A 16,344-nucleotide genomic window follows, 5' to 3' on the forward strand; every position below is an offset into this window, starting at 1 on the left:
ACTGTGGATTCTTTTAAAAAAAGGCCTAAAAACCCATCTTTTTAGAAAAGCCTTTGGCTAAACTGCTATTTATTTAAGTTTTTTTTTTTTTTTTTTTTTGCATTTTTCTCTTTTCTTTTAATGTGCATTGTAGCACTTTGAGATCATTGAATTGATATAAAGTGCATTATAAATAAAATGTATTATTATTACTATTATTATTATAAGATTCAAATCAACGATCAGATTACAAAGGGCAAAACACAAAAACGTTTTGTTTGTTGCTTACCAATCAGATCACTCGAAATAAATTGAATTTTTCGGCCAATGAGATTGCTCGATATAAATGTTGCTTTTTGACCAATCAGATCATTCGAAATAAAATAATTGTAAAAAATATTTATTATAATAATATATATAATTATATAAAATTATATATTGTATATAATTCAAACCCTGTTTGACCACCCTTAATGATTTAAAATAACTTGTTTCATTTTTGTTTGTACAAAACCCTTTTCCCGTTCCAATCCTGGCATCAATCCCCAATGTAAAACTTGTCAGTGTAATCAGTTGACCTGACCGAATGCTGGTCAACACCTTGAGCATTACAAATCCTGTTTCTTTCTTCTTCTTTGCTAATCCTTGATATTCCCTCCTGGCCCTCCAAGATAGTGATTCAAGCCTTGTTTTATGAACACTGTTAATAGGTTTATGTTGAAGGCCTTTAAATACCCATCCAAGAATGGGATTGGATAATAAGCAATACATGTAATTGTTTACAGCCTGACCAGTATTGAGACCATGTAACTGCATATGTACCCAATAAATATTTATTCCTAACAAGTAATATCGATACGGGCTTTCAGTGATGTTTTTTTGCAAACGACTATAAAAGAACACATCATTACGTGGAATGATCCAATATATTTTTTGAACAATCAGATAGCTCGAAAAAGTTTTTTTTTTTTTAAATATTAATTTGAATTATCTATATTATATGTTATCTATATATTGTATATTATATATAATTATATAATAAACAATTATATATATAATTATATACAATTAAATATTGTGTATAATTCAAACCCTGTTTGAATGATCTCCCTTAATGAATTGCCCAACGTTCTTTGGCAATGACTATAAAATAACACATCATGGCATGATAAAAACCTGACCGCGGTCAGTATAGTGCCATATGAGATTGAGTCTGTTCTAACCAGACTCACTGCAGAACCTTCATCAGAGGACAAAGGGTCTCCTGTGTTTTCATTGGGTTAGCCTAGTGTTAGATTTCAGCTTATTTCTAAACTGTTCGGACAGACTCTGCGTTGTGTATTTTCAGTCGTAGTAGTAATTCTTGAAGTCGAAATCAAAGCAGCTTGACAGGTTGGATCAGAGGGTTGAATAGATGGTTTATTCCAGGATGTAATACAGCGAGATACAGACTTAGGTTGAATAATCTATAGTGGACCCGGTGGTCGATGACTTGTTCCTTGGCTGTCGAACCCTCTTCTCGTCGAACCAAAGGGTTGGGGCGAGTATTATACAAAAAGGGGATATGAATAACACGAAAACAGACGCACTCTCAGCACTGATAAGGTATCTGGCCCTGGCTATGTCCCGGAGGACCAGGTCGGTTCAACCTTGTTGAAACATAACAATGGCAGAATGTTGGAGATAACACCTTGTATCAGTAGGAGAGGCCCTGGCCTGTTCCTAGACTAGAAATGTGAACAAAAGAGAGACACTAAAATGAGTGTTTCATCATGAGGATGAAAGTTCGTAGGGCGTCAGGACAAACACAGACACAGTTCAGTTCAAGGACTCATCCCAAGGACTCAACAAGTGTCCGTGTCTCCTGGATCTCCCAGGTACGATGAAACATGAAACAAAGAAAAAGTGCAGTATCAGTCATGGGGGAGGCATTGTCACAGCCTCAAACAGTACAAAAATAAATCGTTATTGTTGGTTTCCGACACTGAAACGCATATGCGGCTGAGTTCTTCAGCACTCTGCGCCTGTAATTTCTTCCATCGTTCCCTCATTTTGTCTGAGCGGTTTTCTTCCCCTACTCTCTCGTTGGAGCGGTCACGGTACATCTTTCGAGGCGCTTTACATTCTCTCTGCCTGTCGGACTGAATGAATCGTTCTCTATCCCTGTTGGACTGGGGGAATCTTTCTCGTTCCCTGGCCATTTCCTTCTTCTCGTCAGCCAGGAATCGAATCCTGACTTCTTCATCTCGATCCACCTTTTCTCCGAACTCCTTGATCTCTGCCATTGTGCAGCTACAGTTGTCCCAGCTGGGAAGCCTTGTCTTCACTCCCCTTCGGATCTCATATGTTAGGCGAAGTTTTTCTTCGGTTCCTTGCAAATCATGTCTGTCGTTGAAGAATCGAGACAGAGTCTTGCTAACTGAATAAATGTCAATCTCTCTAACCTCCACTTCAAAAGAATCTTGTTCAATTGGTTCGGATGCATTGGGACTTTGATTGCTATCTTTTTCCTCCTTCTCTGCCTTCTTTCTCAGCACTGATAAGGTATCTGGCCCTGGCTATGTCCCGGAGGACCAGGTCGGTTCAACCTTGTTGAAACATAACAATGGCAGAATGTTGGAGATAACACCTTGTATCAGTAGGAGAGGCCCTGGCCTGTTCCTAGACTAGAAATGTGAACAAAAGAGAGACACTAAAATACACCAATATTCTACACTAGCTATAACAATATTAGACACTTTGAAAGGCCTCATAAAATCATCAAATCTGTGGTTCAGGCAAAAGATCAACACCAACCAGGATTAAAAAGTTTGATTGGCTTACTTTAAATATGCAATCCATTAAATTGGTTTTGTTTATAAACCTTTGTTCATACCTTGATTATAAACTACTGAATGTCAGGTTATTTCCCTCTCCATGTGAGTCAATATTGGCAAACCAATATATCTGGCAGGGCATCATGACATGACAGATCAATTTTCTTTAATAACGGTACTAAAGCTACAACAACAGATGGGAAACTGTTGAAATAGATAAAATAAAAATAAAATAATCCACAATATATAACTTTATTTTGTTCATGCCAAAGGTTATTCTGTGATGGAGTAAAACACTACATTCCTGGTCTAGTCTCGTCTATCAAGCTGCATGGTGCTATTCTTCTCAAGATGCCTCCAGGAACTGGAGAACATAAATAATGTAAATCTTTGCTTCTAAATTCATGTGCATGTATTTACTTATGTGTCTGGTTACGTGCACATATTTTGTGCATGCACGCATGATGCATATTCTTGAGGTTGATCACATTTTACGGTTGTAGGAAGCTTTAAAAGTTGAGCAAACTATTAGTGAGACATTTCATATGAGCAACCAGCTATTCTTTACTATTCTTACCATTTTGATGTAAAATAGATCTTTATATTCACAGTGTATACATTGCTTGTCTCTTCAGTCAATTTTTTAACAAATGTGCAAATCCTGTGTGATTAGCTGTCTATCTTGTTTGAAGTATAGATATATTAAAAAGCACATGCAGTATTGCTTAGAATTCATCATATTTTTGCTGATTCGTTTTCAGGAAGATATCAGGAAACCGACAAATTTTAAAGTTTAAGACTTTTATTTTGAACATTAAGAAAGTATTGCTAAAGCAGAGCTGGTCTCTAATAATTATAAACCTTCTAAGGGTAGGCCTTAAATTGTCCCACACATCCCCCTTTTGGGACTTACTTAGTCACATAAATGGGCAAAAGCTTAAATTGCTCTTGATAACATCATCAAGGTATTTTTTCCCGGACTGCTTGATAAATAATCGGTAATCACACTTGCTTATCAGAAAAACATGCTATTTGTCTAAAATCTTTTATCACAGGGATTTCAACCTTTCAATCTCTCTCTCCAGAGAAGAAGCAACGTCGTATGAATAGAGCGCTCTGTTTATACAGTGCACGCTCAGGCCATCGTTGCCTTGCCTTCCTGGAGCGTCAAGGAAATGGTTGGGCTAGCCACAGGAGGGGTGATGGCGAGTTGGCAGATCCCCTTTACCCAGAACGATTCCCATTCCTTTTTCCCTGTCGTGTTACAGTTAGTGTTCTCATTGACCCTTTGACTGCACCATAGACCTTTTACCGGGAACCACATCCCTCCAGGGAAGATTATTCTCCCTATCTCACCAGAGACCATAACTATGTCCACCTATATTGAGAATGCCCAGTTTAGTGGCGTTGTCATGCCAAATTTGTACCGGCTGCCAAATTTGTACCGGGCACGTCATCCATACGTAATCCATTCCAAACCTGCCTGGCAACAGATGATCGCGTCAGAGCCCGAGTCGCGTCACAGTGCTTAAATTTGCATACGTGATCTGATTGGATGACGGATCCGTTGCACAATGCATTGCGCGTCCGTCCCCATTCAAAGTCAATGGGGATCAGTCAACGGACAGAGGTAGTGGGCACGAGGCGAGGACGGACGCGCAATGCATTGAGGATCCGTCCATTCCGTTGGAGCCTTCGGCCCCGTCAAAAAGTTGAACATTTTTCAACTTTTTCGGCAGCGACGGATCCGTCATCCAATCAGATCGCGTATGCAAATGTAAGCACTGTGACGCGACTCGGGCTCTGACGATACTGGAAAGCGGGAAAGCGGGTCATCTTGCAATGACAACGCAACAAGCAGGAAGAAGCGGGAAGAACCCGGCTTTGTTTTGTTAGCGGGAAGCGATTTGATTGGCTGACGGATGCCTTTGCGCCCACTACCTCCGTCCGTTGACTGATCCCCATTGACTTTGAATGGGGACGGACGCGCAATGCATTGTGGATCCATCCGTTCCGTTGGAGCCTTCGGCTCCGTCAAAAAGTTGAAAAATGTTCAACTTTTCCGGCAGTGACGGATCCGTCATCCAATCAGATCGCGTATGCAAATTTAAGCACTGTGACGCGACTCAGGCTCTGACGATACTGGAAAGCGGGAAAGCGGGTCATCTTGCATCGCAACAAGCAGGAAGAAGCGGGAAGAACCCGGCGAAGCGATTTGATTGGCTGACGGATGCCTCTGCAAAGACTACTCCCCCATCCGTCAGCCACGCCTTCCCACGTCCGTTGACTGACGGTGCAGTGGGCACGAAGGCGTAACCCTACATGCCCAGTCAGTATAGTGGTTGAGTGTAGGGATGCAGAGCAGGAGGTGTAACGGGCTGCCATGTCAGAGATGAGAGTGTGTGCAGTGATGGCTGGTTATTCTGTTGAACCACATTGATTTCTTAAAGTAATTTGTAGCATTTATCAACATTTATCTTTGTATTATTCTTATACTTTTCATATGAGTGTTGCAGTTCATCATCATGACTGAGAAATGTTAGCATAAGATGACTAAAATGCAAATTAAACAATTTAGCCATAATATGATTAGTTGACTCTGATCTTGAACAAGTTAGTAATTGTCAGACACAATTGTTATTATAATAGAAATCAATTATATTAAAGTCTATCTCGTCTTTTTACCCTCATTTATCATCTGAAGTCCGATTTCAGTCCCCTCTGGTGTAGTCCAGCCCTCTGACTATAGGGCCTACCTCCCTTAACCCAGTAGTTCTAACAGACACAAGAAGAGAGGCTTGCACACAAAGACTCACATGCCTTTTTCATCTTCTATTTTCTTTATTTTCCCAACCCACAGTATCTTCATTGTAGATAACAAGAATAAAAAAAAATGGATCTTTGTTAATTTAATACTGAATGTTCATACTTATTTATTCTATTTTTCAGGTATTGGTCTCTCGATTAGTATATCTCTAAAGGATATTATATTTATGTCTATTACTCTCGTAATCCCTGTGTTGTTTATATTATGACTTTACTAACATTGCAAACCATTTTAATGATTTGTACACCAGATGAGACCAAGTTCCAAATGAAAATGACAATAACAAGGTGGAGGAGGTGTAGATCAAACCTTGCACACACACACACACACACACACACACGCACACACACACACACACACACACACACACACACACACACACACACACACACACACACACACACACACACACACACACATACACACACACACACACACACACACACACACACACACACACACACACACACACACACACACACACACACACACACACACCTAAAGGGATGTATGAATGTAAATGCAATCAATTATTATATAATTTAGTGCAAACCCTCCGGAAACGTATTCATTCCGAAGGCGGTCACTATAATTGAACAGAAATGTATAGATTGTTAAGCATTGCATGGCTAATTCACAATGGGAAACAGGCACAGAGTACGTCTGTCTAAAGAAGTAATTCCTTGGTTATTTGTTTTTTCAAAGATAAAGACCTGTAAATTGAATAAGATAAGGTGCCCAATTGCATAAAAAAAGCATATTATATTATGTTTTTCATTATAAAACATTCCGAAGGGGTCGGCACAACCCCCCTTCAGAAGTCCTGGCAACGCACCGAATGTCCTCAAACCTAGGAACGCCCCTGGCCACGCCCACCGACTGGATTGAACAAGAAGGATCGATAGACCCATGACGGACAGTCCAACTTCAGACCCACAACGGGCACACTCCGATCGACTTTTTCACGCTCTTTAATCATGTTTCAAACCAGGTAGGTCTACCTCGACTAAATCGCCCTTTGCCAATCGCATTATTTGATGACTTTTTCAAAAGAAAGCCACTAACCTATCCACATCTCTTCTTATGAAATGTTAATAGTTGTGTAATGTTGGATTATAGGCTGGGCAGTGTGCTACAGTTTATTAAGTGGCTTTTCTTCCAGAACATGGTGGCCTAGTTAACTATTTATTCATACAAAGTAAAAGCTAAACCGATTACTTCATTTTATTTTATTTTATCCAAAATGCGTCCATATGGCAACAACATAAAAAGGCGAAGATGAACGAACGAGTTTTTACATGTTATTTAAATTTTCATTCAGGATGCGAGCATATTATTTTGTTTCATTTCGTTGTTGTGGTCTGTCCTTATCGGTTGAGGGGGGGGGGGGGGTCTCCTACCACTAGGTGATAGTAAAAAAATGTACACGCATTATTATTTATTTATTTTTATTCCCATGGGCCCCCCTCTGCCTTGCCCCCCCCCACAACTGTGTAACTCATTCCCGCAGACCGGCGGCCCTGGTATTTAGTGGTGAACCAGGCATCGCTGCATACGTTATAACCCTGTTGTGAAAACCTCGAAAGGAGGTCGGCAAGTAGAGGACTGATTGTGGTTTGTTTGTATTCCAGGTCAAAGTGGCCTGCTCTGTGCATCAGCCTGTTGGTCTTCTTGGCAGAAGCCAGGGGTCAGGAGGATTGCGAGGATCCTGGTGTCCCGCCAGAGGTGGTCCAATTCAACAACACCCTGTACGCAACGTGCAGAATGAAGCCGAGCAGCGGGCTCGCCGCTGACCTCGATCGGCTCTACGGTCACGTGCTCTTTAAGCAGGAGTATCCGGACGGGACCTTGAACGTTCACTTTATCATTGGCGGCTTTCCGATGGGTCCCTCGAACCTCAGAGCCATACACGTCCATCAGTTTGGAGACATCAGCGGGGGATGCACCTCCACCGGTCCCCACTACAACCCGGACGCGGTGTCCCACCCCGGCCACCCAGGGGACTTTGGTAACTTTGCTGTCAAGGACGGAAAGATCATAGAATTTAAGGAATACGCCAAGGCCACCCTGTTCGGACCTCAGTCGGTCCTCGGCAGGGGCGTGGTGCTGCACCTGAAGGCGGATGACATGGGCAACGGCGGCAACGCTGAGAGTCTTCTCAACGGGAACGCCGGTACCAGGCTGGCCTGCTGCGTGATAGGGCTCTCTTCAGATGCCCTCTGGAACAAGTGCCTTTGATTGTGTCATTTGATGAACCATTGATGACATGATTGGTTACACCATTGATTAGATCATTTGGCGCACTGATTACATAAAGATATACCATTAGTTACATCGTTTGACGAACCGATGGCATATTTAAATGTACCATGGATGACATCATTTGATGACCCGCTAAAAACATAATTTGGGCTAACATTGTTGACAGCATTTGGTGAACCATTGATTGCTTAATTTGATGTAAAATTCATGATTTGATGTACCAATGCTGACATCTGAATACAGACCGTACACGACCCAGTTCTCAAGGTATTTTATTAACATAATAAAGTGCATTATGTGGCCTGGACTACTTGTATATTCAACATTTTAAATGACTAAATGATAAATATATTAATATATCGTCCATTTGGTGGTTTATTTACAGATATTCACACACTGTAATATAGTTTGGTCTGCATTTGAGTTTGCTGCTGATTGACAGTGAAAACACATTTTTGACACAACACACACATTCTGCCGACGGGACACATTCTCCGTTTGGGTGGAAAAAAGGTATACAAATATCCACGTCAATATGTACGCATCAACATCTGACCATGACTCCAGAACCGTGGGGGCCTTACTTTATGGGGCCTTTCTTCATTCATATTTATCTCCTGAGCCTCCTCCCCCAGGCTCCAGGTAACACTCCGTCTAGGACTAGACGGCTTAGGACTGTTCCTCCTCCTTCCGGGGGGAACCAGGGTTCTCGGGCAGTTCCTCCGAAGACCCGGAACCTGGCTCCTGTACGATGGGCGAGTCGTTTCCATGGTGACCCGGTGAGGTCACAGACTCTGTGGGGTCACATGACAGCTGCTGGTAGTTGGCGTTCTCGCCGTGGTCTCGGTGGTTCGGACCCTCGTCGGGGTCGGGGGTTTCGGCCGGGCCGGCCTGGCGCTCTGTCCCGGGCCCGGGGATCTCCGTGGAGTCGGGTGATGGCGACGGTGGGGCTCTTTGCGATTGGTCAGGATCGCTCCAGCCGGATGTCGATTGGTCCTCGTGGATGGGGGTGTTCTGCTGCGTCAGGGCTGACTTGCCCTCACCTGGGAATGTAAAACGACACTTGGACCTTTTTTTTTTTTTTTCAGGCAGGCTGACAAAAGCCCCATTATCAGGCAGTGACTGCTGCGCCATCCAGCCAGGTAGAAAAAGGTCTCAGATATCGACATGCTATCAAATAGCGCTGATTGTTGTAAGGCCCATCAATCACACAGACTTAATGTGCTAACCAGGCAAACTCAGTTTACAGAGGCCTGTGCTCTTTAGAACCAATTAGAAATATCTCTATAGATTGAACCGCTAAATTGATTCTAGCTCCTAGTTCGGGATTAGGCTCTATAGCCTCATCCTCTGTATCAAAGAAAGCCCACACTACACGCCCATACCACACTCGTTTCCTCTCTAGAATTCAAGTGCTGCCCAGTGAACTCACAAAGCTCAGCCAAACACAAACACTGCGTCTGAGTGAACCATTAGTGAAACTAGACAATCTGACTTAATACAAGGCAATACTGTCTTCAGGTTCCGTTGGGCACCCTGGGCCACACAGCCTCGCCTATCCATGCGACAGAGAAACCCAGTACGTCAAAGCCATCTGCCGCCGCTTAGATCCGCCGTTGGAGTTGGTTGCAGCACGGCCCATGTGACCTAGAGGGAGCCAATCAAGCGGATTTTCAGAATGCTTACCGTCCGGGCTGTGTTGGGGGGGCAGGGCGACCGTCTGTGGGGGGGCGTCCGGAGTGGTGCTCCCTCTTCCCTCTGTACCAAGAACAGCCAACAAAACGTACTTCACTAAAACACTGCAGTACCGCCATTGCCACGCAAGAATGGGCACCATGGGGATGATGAGAATTAGATAACAATTTAATTCAGTTTAAGATTGCAGATTTGAGTCTTTTCAGCAGATATTGGAGACATTTTTGAGATGGAGAAAAAAAAAAAAGGTAGTGACAGAGAGAGTTAAAGGTTGGATCAACTACAATAGACGTACTTCCGCATAATCCCAGGGAAACATTATAGGTCAGGCCTCCAAGCAGCAGGAAGAGGGAGGAAAAAGAGAAGACGAAAGGAAGAACAGATTCAATTTCTCTCAGATTATCGAGCCATCGGAAAGATCGGCAGTTGCGGTAGAAAATTAGAGACAGCCATGCAACGTGTCGCAAGGATGATTGATATGTGAGTGTGCGTGTGCTTTTAACACTAGATATTCTCTCTAGGAAGCCCAAGAATGAGTTATCCCCAAGATGGGTGAAATTAACAAACTAACTAGTTACTACTTCACTCAACTAGACCAATTTAAAAGACAGGCCAATCTGTGTTTATGACGCAATGGAAGAGGATATAAGCCGTTACTTTCTGTAGAGGCTAAGAGAATCTACTTTGGGTTTTCTATTTGAGTGGACGCCTGCCATTCTCTTTGAGCATGCTGGATACAGTACAATGTTTGCTGTGCTCTTCATGGCTTGGTCAGGGTGTCAGTGTGTCTACCTGGCAGGCTCCACAGTCCAGACACTTCCAGGGTTTTTAACTTCTTCTCCAGCGCTGCCACGCGGTTTCCTAGGATTCTGAACACGTGGGTGGGAAAGGACTTCGTAAAACACAAAAGGACCCTTGCTTACGAACACTAAATGTGAAGACACATCTTTGGAGTGTGTGTGTGGATGATGGCTGGTTGAGGCAGCCTCACCTGGCCCGAGTCAGACTGATTGGACTTGGCGATGGGTGAGGCTTCCACATGTTGCACTTTAAGAAATCAATGTGGTTCAACAGAATAACCAGCCATCACTGCACACACTCTCATCTCTGACATGGCGGCCCGTTACACCTCCTGCTCTGCATCCCTACACTCGACCACTATACTGACCCTAACCTCAATAAACTGCTTCCAACCCCAATCACCACCCCGCAGCCTTGGTCTGGAGGAAGCCAATAATAGCCACCTCGGTGGAGCGCGGCGTGTATCGACCGACATCGTCACATCTTTTTCTCTTTCCTCTGTTCTGGCCTGCTTCAACACTTGTTATGGCTGTTAGGTAATGTTTCATATTTGAACTTTAACTACTAACTAATAGCATGTTGGTGCGGTGCTGTACTTGTTGGTCTGCCGCTGGTGCTGGATCACCATGTTCTTCTCGTGGATGGTCTCCAGCAGGGCCGTGGCCAGAGACTTGAGGTCCGAGATGGACTGGTGAGTCAGCGGGAGACTGCAGCCGTTCTCCTCAGACAGCAACAGCTCCTGGACTGCACACACAGCAACCAACCAACACGGTAACCCACAAATCACAATGAACAGAAAGGGAATCCTTTGTAGAAATATGTAGAGGGAAGGACAATGTAGCAGCTAGGGTGTTGGCTAGACTTCCAGCCAAAAGGCCCTGGGTTTTACCCAATGTCCACGGTCTATGCAGTTCTTATGATGCCTACACTATGCACTGTCGGCATCGTTGTGCAAGATGCCTAACCCCCACATGCATCTAAAAAAGTATGTTGCTTTGGATAAAAGCATCTTCTTTTAAATATACAAACAAATATATAATACAATACATATCTGGATACCCTCAATTTGCAGAATTGTAAATCCAATTTAACAAAACAAGGTTCATTGCTTTGGATAAATTAAGGTATTTAGACCAAAACCCATATTTTTTCATAAGAATTTGAACCCTTGCATGGAACGCATATTTTCTATAAAGCTGTTCATCAACCAGAGTACAAAGATGTGAACTTTGTTAGCTTCACCTTGTTTGGCAGACAGCACGCCCGTGAGTGCCGTGCTGTTGGGTTTACCGCTAAACTTGCAGTTCTTTCGGCTCTCCAGCGCGTTCTGAAATGGAGGGATTGTTTATTATTCACGAGTGCCTTTTCTGTTTGCGTTTCATTTCATATGCCATTCATCAAACCTGTCAGCTGATATCTACGCACCTTGTACTTCATTAAATTAGACTTGAGGATGTTGACCTCCTCTTGGAGATGGCCGAAGCGTTCATGTAAATACCTGGGAGACAGCAGTAGGTTACATTGTTAGTTGGTTGGCCAACGGGATAGGCATCTTGCTCAAGAATGCTTCTCAATGTAGCTTTCACCTGAATACACAGTACTTACTCTAGCATTTGTGATGTCACTCGTGGACATATTTTTAGAGGGTTAAGTCAATTTCAGATTCGTTTTTTTGGTGGGTGGAATTTGTGGCTATCCTACAAGGTCCTGATCCCATTAAAATCTTTTTCCAAAAAAAAAAAAAATGCTATTTAGTATTGGGGGGGGGGTCTTTAGAAAAAGAAAAAAGTGTCTGCGCCTGAGGAAAGTTAAGATATCAAGTCAGTTTTTCTGAAATAGATTGCCTATCGATGTTAAAAGATGAACAAAAGAACGCACAGAAGCCTTTATCTCAGATAAAAAGATGTCTTTGCTTTACATCTAACCAGTTTCGGCGAGTGCGAAGAGAGCAGCACCGTGGCTCTGATTGGCTGGAGTATTTTAAACAACACGAGGCGGAGGCCATATTTGGATATCAAAGCAGCCCAGCTGGTACCAGACTGATGTGCAAATGTGCTCATCAGTCAGGTAGGAGATTTTTGCCCTTCAAAGGAGACCCCCGACCCACCGGTTCTCCATGCAGAGGGCGTCCACGTCCAGCAGGCGGATGTGGTCGTTGCCCAGGATCTGGTTCATCTCCAGGTTGAGGCGGTGGGCCTTCTCCTGGAACACGCTGCGCTCAGAGCTGATGTCCTGCAGTTCGTCCGTCAGAGACCTCACGCTGTGCTCCAGCAGCTCATTCTGCCACACACACACACACACACACACACACACACACACACACACACACACACACACACACACACACACACACACACACACACACACACACACACACACACACACACACACACACACACACGTATATATGCACACGAACACATACAAATGTATTGTTTTAATGCGGTAAGCACCTTAGGTTTGTCCCCGACGATAAAAGGTGCTATATAAATAACATTTATCATTACTATTATTATTATGAATATGTAAGAGTACTCTAACTTATGTAACTAAAGGATCTGAATTGGAAACTTTGGAGACAGCAGGAGTAAATTTCTGCAATTTATTACACTAAATGTATTCAGTATTCCCATTTATAATCAATACATTTTGCTATCAACCATTAGGTTAATGGTTATTAATAATTTATTAAATATACACCCAGTAATAACCAGGAACAGTTATCAATGAGATTACAAATGCAGTCTCGGGTATTTTCATAAATAAAGACCTTACAATAACGACAAGATGAGTGACGGACCGACCTACAAAGTCGACGAGTACCAGAGTTTAGAGCCTCAGCCCAGGTCTTGTGTCCCCTGTCTCCTACCTGCTCTCTGGCTCGCTCCAGCTGCTTGACCAGGTCCTCCCTTTCATGGGCGGGGAAGTGTCTGGCCCCCACCTCCTCGTCCCCCAGCCTCTGTCTGGTGATGGTCATCCGAAGGAGCTGCACAGAGACACCCACGTGCTGAGTTACCTCTTTCAGTTCACAATGACAACTTCGGCCTAAAGAGATGGACCACGGTGGAGCGCAAATATATAAAAAGCAAGCAAGAATTTACATCTTTAAAGTCAGGTAGGAGTGTATGCATAGTTGTTATAATTATTTCTTGTTATTCAGCATAACTCTGCCGATCCGTTTCTGAAGTGGCCAAAATCAGTTCTTGACTTTCTGATTTTAACAGACCATCTGTCGAATATTATTAACATTTATAGAGTCTTTCTTTATTCTTTGTTACACCTTACTTCCCTTACTAGGTAGTAACTATCCCTAAAACAGCAAAATGCAATTACTTTCCCTGTCCATTTAGGAAAACCAACACAAAACCCAGAATGACAGCAGGTCCATTGGTAAAACATACAACCAGAGTGTTGTGAGTACTACAACATAAGGAAACCACCATCAAGGAAGCCCCCATTATTGGAAAGTAATGAAAGTTGGGTTTGGTGATGTGACCAAGTTTGCCTACCAATAGTTTGCTTATACCAAGATGCACAGAGTGATTTACTCCACTAATACCACAGTTACCAACAATGATTTGATATATTGATCCCATGTATATTTCCATTGTTTTTTATCTACACATAAACGATCCACAACGCTTGAGTGAATTGTTTTTGCGTTGTCAAGGAAACATCTGGTAAATAGTTTTGTTTTATGTTTGAGTTGTAGTGCATTGATTGTTTGTTGAATGTTATTGAAAATGAATGCCCACCCTTGGCTATTGACCAATCAGGACCGAGTACTGAACAATGCAGCGGTAGAAGCAAGAGCAGAGGCATACCTTGTTGTCCCCTTTGGCCTCCGCTAAACGCTGCGTCACTTCCTTCACTTCCTCCGACAGCTGCTTGTTTCTTTCTCTGGAGTCCTTCAGCAGTTGGGACATGTTGACCTGGAGTGGGTTAGAAAGAAAACAAACACAGTCAGCCTGTCAGAACAGTTTGAAGCTGGGTCACAGCGTCAACGTTTATCTCTTCTGCATTAATCAAACAGAGAACTTTAAATACCTGATTCCTTTTTTCTGGAGGCAAATCGCCATCCTATTCAAACAGAAAAATATACAGAAAAACCGGCTGTTAAAAGTTCAAAACATGATCTTTAATTATCCCTATATAAATTAATATTGACTACTCATGTTTCAGATTCTTTGATCGAAAGTATCCTACAATAACACTTTGAAAGGCCACTGGTCTGGGGGATAAAATTATCGCTCCTTGGTTCTCTAAAACACCTATTTCCAGTGTAATTTGTTAAAATCCCTTTGGTTGGACAATTCAGCCTCAGAGCATTTAACCTGAACAAACGTACAACAGCACCTTAGAGATGAGAGATTTTGTAAAGTACTCTATTGCGATGCAATGTGACGTTTTCCCAAACTCTGTCCTGACCGCCACAATTATCTCCATCAAACAATATGCTATATCGCTTGTTTTCACATCTGTGGCAGGCAAGCTCACGCTAAATGCTCTTCGGCAGAATCTGTACAAAATAGTATTTTTTACAAATGATATTAGTAATGGATGTTTAACTGCAGCCAGAAGAAACAAGGAGGGATTTGATCACCCTACCGGTATGGTCCTTTAAAGAACAGGTAAGGGTTAGGGCAGCATGCTCAAGGGTTACTACAGCTGGACTATGAACAATGGGGTTCAAACCCACAACCTCTTGGACGGGAATCAACCAATGACAGGCTGATCTGCTACCATTACTATAAAAGCAAAAACACCAGTCACAAAACTGGAATATATAATGTGCTTACAATAAGTTCTCTGTACTTCTTCTTGAGCCCCTGATGCCGCTCTCTGAGCTGATTGGCCATCAGCTGGTACTGGTCCCTCTCCTGCTGGCTCGTGTCCAGCTCCTTGGACAGGATCAGCAGAGCCTCCTTCTTGCTCTCCAACTTGCGCTTGCAGACCACAAACTGTATTTTAAAACAGTGATGATGGGTGATGATGATGATGATGATGATGATGATGATGATGATGATGATGGTATGGAAGGTGCATCATGGCATTAAAGCAGGGAAACGACGCTTCATAGTGTCTGAAGTATTTAGTTGTATAAATGTCTAAAAAGCGTGCATTCCGACATGTGTCCCTTTATTGACTTTAGCAGGTCGCTTATTGTAGGCCATCAAGGCCACACTGTGTACCAAACTAATAGGTACACACATCACCGTTGACCGTTGGAAGGGCACGGATAAGGCTGGTAGCGAAAAAAAGGTGCGAGCATGCAAATAGATCTCAATGAAATACGTTTCCTCAGCATTGACAGCTCATTTGTTCAACGAAAAGAAAGTAAATAATCTAAACGTTAACATTGTAAAATAATCGCATTAACGTCGCATGTGTCCTCGTAGTATCATTTTAGAAACAAATACTCGCCTATACTGCAGTCGACAGGGGGGATCACTTGTAGAATCTCAAATGGACAGTATTGATCAGCACTGACGCGGTGGTGAAATGCTCATAATAACATGACAGCTGCTGGCTGCAGCATCTTTACAGTCGTCGTAGCTCACCTCGTTCACCATCCCCTGCCAGTCACTCTCGCTTCGTCTGCTTGCATCCACCATTTTTCGTTAACCCTACGATGGTCTAAACTTAAAGCAGCGTCACCACCCTTCCAGAAAACGACATTACAGATCGCTGTTACCAGCTTAAAGCATTTATCGCTCGGGACGTCAGGATCTCCAGCGGTCTACCTCACTTCCGCCCCTGCCATCGTTACGTCACGTCGCGAATTCTGAATTAAAACGTGTAAAGAAACACTTTGAACAGATATAGGCCTATACATATATATATATACACACACATATATGTATACTATATATATATATATATATATATATATATATATATATATATTTATATATATATATTTTTTTTTTAGGCACTCTATATATATATATATATATATATATA

At 42.7% G+C, this 16,344-nt stretch overlaps 2 protein-coding genes across 6 annotated transcripts; one reads left to right on the forward strand and one right to left on the reverse strand.

The window, feature by feature from the left end:
- The first annotated feature begins 6,461 nt into the window (after positions 1 to 6,461).
- sod3a (superoxide dismutase 3, extracellular a) lies at positions 6,462 to 8,248 on the forward strand. Its single transcript, XM_060047181.1, has 2 exons — positions 6,462 to 6,613; positions 7,254 to 8,248. The coding sequence occupies exons 1-2, from the start codon at positions 6,600 to 6,602 to the stop codon at positions 7,858 to 7,860; spliced, it is 621 nt and encodes a 206-aa protein (XP_059903164.1). The 5' UTR covers positions 6,462 to 6,599; the 3' UTR covers positions 7,861 to 8,248.
- On the reverse strand, positions 8,141 to 16,145 carry LOC132454031 (coiled-coil domain-containing protein 149-B-like). 5 transcript variants are annotated; one of them, XM_060047176.1, is made up of 13 exons: positions 15,942 to 16,136; positions 15,180 to 15,326; positions 14,428 to 14,460; positions 14,205 to 14,312; positions 13,250 to 13,366; positions 12,488 to 12,660; positions 11,806 to 11,878; positions 11,623 to 11,707; positions 10,977 to 11,124; positions 10,372 to 10,448; positions 9,875 to 9,910; positions 9,571 to 9,642; positions 8,141 to 8,927 (listed from the first exon to the last, which is right to left on the reverse strand). In XM_060047176.1, the coding sequence occupies exons 1-13, from the start codon at positions 15,993 to 15,995 to the stop codon at positions 8,554 to 8,556; spliced, it is 1,497 nt and encodes a 498-aa protein (XP_059903159.1). In that variant the 5' UTR covers positions 15,996 to 16,136; the 3' UTR covers positions 8,141 to 8,553. The 5 variants fall into 5 exon arrangements, with proteins under 5 accessions (XP_059903159.1, XP_059903158.1, XP_059903162.1 ...); XM_060047175.1 differs by having other exon boundaries at positions 15,180 to 15,341; XM_060047179.1 differs by having other exon boundaries at positions 15,180 to 15,341; positions 15,805 to 15,946.
- Positions 16,146 to 16,344: the final 199 nt, after the last annotated feature.

This window comes from Gadus macrocephalus, chromosome 3 (assembly GCF_031168955.1).
Source record: "Gadus macrocephalus chromosome 3, ASM3116895v1".
Taxonomy (NCBI): domain Eukaryota; kingdom Metazoa; phylum Chordata; class Actinopteri; order Gadiformes; family Gadidae; genus Gadus; species Gadus macrocephalus.

Bases quoted from the DNA above. Each gene is read 5' to 3' on its own strand.
- LOC132454031 (XM_060047175.1), bottom strand. From the start codon at position 15,995: ATGGTGGATGCAAGCAGACGAAGCGAGAGTGACTGGCAGGGGATGGTG. The intron at 12,661-13,249 runs GTAGGAGACAGG...TGTGTGTGGCAG, and splicing joins TGGAGCGAGCCAGAGAGCAG to AATGAGCTGCTGGAGCACAG. The intron at 8,928-9,570 runs GTAAGCATTCTG...TTACATTCCCAG, and splicing joins CCCCCAACACAGCCCGGACG to GTGAGGGCAAGTCAGCCCTG.